The sequence below is a fragment of the Morone saxatilis genome, unplaced genomic scaffold, assembly GCF_004916995.1.
Source record: "Morone saxatilis isolate NCDOM2014 unplaced genomic scaffold, NCSU_SB_2.0 Contig4, whole genome shotgun sequence".
NCBI classification, from domain to species: domain Eukaryota; kingdom Metazoa; phylum Chordata; class Actinopteri; family Moronidae; genus Morone; species Morone saxatilis.
Window position 1 is genome coordinate 12,739,570 of NW_023339984.1, and position 4,043 is coordinate 12,743,612.

Here is a 4,043-nt window from a genome sequence, read left to right on the forward strand (position 1 = left end):
AAGAGTGAAAAAAGACTTTCCCCTTGGAGATTAATAAAGTGTATCTTCTTCTTCTCCTAATGCAGCCTCACAGCCGTTAGCATGGCTCTTATTCTTGTTTAGTTTCTGCCGGCGTCCTTCAGTTGAAATGTGGTTTTCTGATTATTGGACCTGTGCCTGTGTTAATGGGTCGGGGTGGAATATTAGGCCTATGTGAGGGGTGGCTGTGGCTCAGCAGTAGCGTAGGTCGTCCCACCAATCGGAAGGTTCTTCGTTTGACCCCCGGGGTCAGAGTGTCTTTAAGCAAATTACTGTGAATGTGGTTTCTGTTCGACGGGCTTTGCCATCACTGTGTGAAAGGGTGAATGTGGCATGTAGTATAAAAGCACTTTGAGCTTTTGCCCATTTGTGGCGCGTTTGCCCTTGTTGGTCACCATAAATTACACCTTGAAAAAGTTTAGTTATAATCAAATGTCAAGATTTATTTCAGCCTTATAACATGGTACACATACAGAATGATATATATAATATATATATGTATCCACATAAATATTTGTTTGCAGTAGAAAAAATCAAAAGGCATCCTTCGAATTAGACAAACAAGCTATGTTTTAACTATGTTTTAATCAACAATAAAAAACAGTTCACATTTACCATCATTTCTTAAATGTTAATAGATTACATTACATTACTGACCTTCAAATTATCATCTGCTCACCTGAATTACATCACAGAATGCTTTTACAGAAAGTTTTAAAAATGACAGTTTAATACTAGCTACAAGGTGTAATGAATAAGAGCACAGCAATGTCGATACATATACAATACAATCCCAGTAAAAATACTCTCTTCATTCACCAAGGATTCAGTCTTAGGACATTTTAGGGTGAAAATACATCAGTGTCGTCAGCATACGTAAAATTCCCATCCATACAAACTAAAATCTAAAAAGAAAAAGTGCATTATGTTTACCCAGATGAATATTCTGGGTAAAGGAAACTTCACAAAGTGAGTGTCCTAAATGTGACACTCATGTCATGTCAGTCATGGCAGTTGAAGTTAACATTTCAGACTTTTACATCTTGCTGTTATTTTTGGCTGCCTAACTGCACAACTGAAGTGAAACAAATTCACTTGTACCAGTATTGTACTGCCTGTTTCTTGTGATTAAACAAACAGGGGCCACAACAACCATGACCACAAAAGGTGTGCTGATCTTTCCTCTTACAAACTGATACCTTTTTTTAATTGTTAGGATGATAAACTCAAGCAGTTTGCATTATGTTGATGATGGTACCACTGTGGCTGACATTGTGGGTGACACTCTGGATGGCACTGTGGTTGTCCTTGGGCTGGTTGTGTTCATCTTAGCAGCATTTGCCTTCTTCCTGCAAAGAAAACATATCATGATCAATCTTTTCATTAGAAATTTTACTCATCTAAACCAGTGGTGTAAAATCTTTCAAATCTGGATTGGAATAAAGATTACATTATAACACACTTAATTCAATGCTACTTATGCTGCGATGTGCAACCTTTTTGACCTTGACTATAATGTCTACTTGTGACCCAATGTGTGAGCAAATGTGAACAAAGGGTGATATTTTTATCTTTTATTTTTCTAAATTATCTGGTTAAATCGAGAAAAATGGCAAATATTAGGGGGAAATCTGTTTCTGTTTAATTTATCCCTGATGTTGATGAGTGTCCTGGCCCCTAGTTGCGCTACCAAACAAACCCCATTGTGCAATAGACATGCCTTACAGTTTGGATTGAGCAATATGCTGGTCCTTAAAACTGCTCTTTTAGTTCTGCATACGCTGCCTCTACTCAAGTAATTGCAGGAATACATAAATTACATCCTTCTTGCTGGCAGTGATGATGTGCAGAGCAACACTGTGACTGCTGACCTCCACTGTTTACAGAAAAAAGTCTTTGCTCAATCTTCCACATCCTTTATTTGGCAAACTTTCTCTCATCTAATTACATAAATATTAGTTCATACTATGTTAAATAGCAGCAAATGAAGGCCCAACATGTAAAAAAGCTTGTCTTTGGACTTACGTTCGCATTCTTAGCAGAAGCGCTTTGGTGAATCTTTGTTTTGGGTCAAGACACCGTGATTTCTCATCATTTAGGATGACACTGTAGGAGAAAGAGAAGTTTTAATGAAAAAAAAATGTAAACAACGAATTAAACAATACGAATTATTGGAAAATCAACATTGATCTACTAATAATTATACTTACATGACTTCTCTCCTGTTGCAATATGGACGTATTCCATACTCCTTGACATCAGCAATGAGAGAGAAGTTTACACCCTTGATTGTTTTTACACACTGGCAGTACGGATTAACTGGAAAAATGAAGACAGAGGTGTTAATAAACTATGGAATAGCTACAGTTTCACCTTTCAAAACTGATATGTCAGGCTCAACAAAAGAAACAGAGAAACAGAAACTTTTTCCTTAAAGTTAGCTAATTTAAAGCCACATGCATGCAGAAATATAGACAAAAAGCTTTTTAACAATCCAGTAAATTAACACACTTACTTTGTGAAGTGTACAATGCTGCACAGGCCAGGAAAATGATACACTGGATTACAGTCTTCATCCTTGTTTTATTCGAGTGAGTAATCTTCAAAGGATTTCAAGAATCTCCTCTGCTGTGTAAAGTGCTTAAGACTTTGAAGCCCATGTTCTCTGCACCTCCTTTTTATACACTAGGCGGACACATTTTTCCAGAGAAATGGTGGGAAAAAAAGCTGTTTCTCCACATTAGTTCTCAAGATTTTGTAATCCATTCCTCCTTTTCCTCGGAATCAACTTGTCACCTTCAACTTCCTTTTAAAGACTTCCTGTATATCAAGCTATGGCCCTCATGTTGAAATTGCCTTTGTGGGTGTGTGACAAAGTAGACTCATCTCTCTCTGTAATTTTTCAAGCTTACTTGTATTTAGTATTTACGTGTTAGGACTTACCTGCTTGTGTTCATTTGTACAGCCCTTTGTTCCCTACGCTCAATTTCACAATTGACCATGAAAACTTCCTGCAATTTCACCTGTCCAACCCGGCCACTCGCAGGCACTACTCGATCGCCCCCGCGGGTCTCGCTTTTTGGCTGGTTTCAGCGTTTGTCTTGTATAACTGTCAACCTCATCCCAATCAAGGCATTAGCAACCATCGAATGGCACGGAAAGGTTGTTTTTTTTCAGCTCATTTTTTATTTGTCGCGTTTATTGTATAATTTTTCATTACTGAATCTCAGCACATACTCAAAGGTGTCGAATTGTTCGGTATCTTCTGACACGAAAGGCCGACCTGTGTGGGAGGGGGCCGCCCGCAGCATGCTGCTTGTTTAGAGTGACAACGATGACCGTCACGAATTACGTCAGGGAGCGTACCCCTGCTCTAAGCGGGGCGCGAATCTATTCTAATTCTGTTTGCCGTTCTTCATTTTATGAATGGTGGGGAACTATTGAGTTGGTGTTACATTCAAACGCGTATAGGGAATCTGAGTGATATTTATACGGGACCTGTTTCTGTTGAACGCTTGTGTCTTGGTAACCAATATCAATCTGTAATAATAACCACTGACAGTGGTCGCGATGGTTTAGCCAATCTAGTTTCGTTCAGGGCAGCGTAAACACTGTATACAGAGTCAGTTTTCTTGGGGGACCAGGCACGAGAGGGAAGCGCAGTGGAGTAGGATCGAATAGACAGCATGAGACACGTGCTGTTATTTCAGTTTTGTGAGTTTATTTTTCCCTGCAGTTTTTCTGTAAACTATGTATCTAGCTCTCTTCTCTCTCTTTTCTATGCATTGCCTTTTCACAATTTTTTGGGAAGCACTTTGAAATAAATGCCCACCACAAAGGGACTTTTACCACAAGTCCTGAGTGTGCTCCTAGTTGTTGACCTACTCTGGCCAACACTATCTCACACGCGGCGTGGGCATCTTCATTTAGTTGATGCTGATCTGGGCTGATTTGATGATCATTTGACTCGCTCTTGGCACACTCCAATATACTACCTCTCCTTTTAGCATATACCCCTTATTACT

General features: G+C 39.1%; 1 protein-coding gene across 1 annotated transcript; it reads right to left on the bottom strand.

Annotated features, from left to right (window-relative positions):
* Positions 1–446: 446 nt before the first annotated feature.
* cxcl11.5 (chemokine (C-X-C motif) ligand 11, duplicate 5) lies at positions 447–2,699 on the bottom strand. Its single transcript, XM_035675381.1, has 4 exons — positions 2,534–2,699; positions 2,229–2,337; positions 2,044–2,124; positions 447–1,367 (listed from the first exon to the last, which is right to left on the bottom strand). The coding sequence occupies exons 1-4, from the start codon at positions 2,592–2,594 to the stop codon at positions 1,259–1,261; spliced, it is 360 nt and encodes a 119-aa protein (XP_035531274.1). The 5' UTR covers positions 2,595–2,699; the 3' UTR covers positions 447–1,258.
* Positions 2,700–4,043: the final 1,344 nt, after the last annotated feature.

Excerpts from the sequence above, each read along its gene's own strand:
- cxcl11.5 (XM_035675381.1), bottom strand. The coding sequence starts at position 2,594 with ATGAAGACTGTAATCCAGTGTATCATTTTCCTGGCCTGTGCAGCATTG. Across the intron at positions 2,338-2,533 it reads AGCATTGTACACTTCACAAA|TTAATCCGTACTGCCAGTGT; the intron begins GTAAGTGTGTTA and ends TCATTTTTCCAG. Across the intron at positions 1,368-2,043 it reads CTTCTGCTAAGAATGCGAAC|GAAGAAGGCAAATGCTGCTA; the intron begins GTAAGTCCAAAG and ends TTTTCTTTGCAG.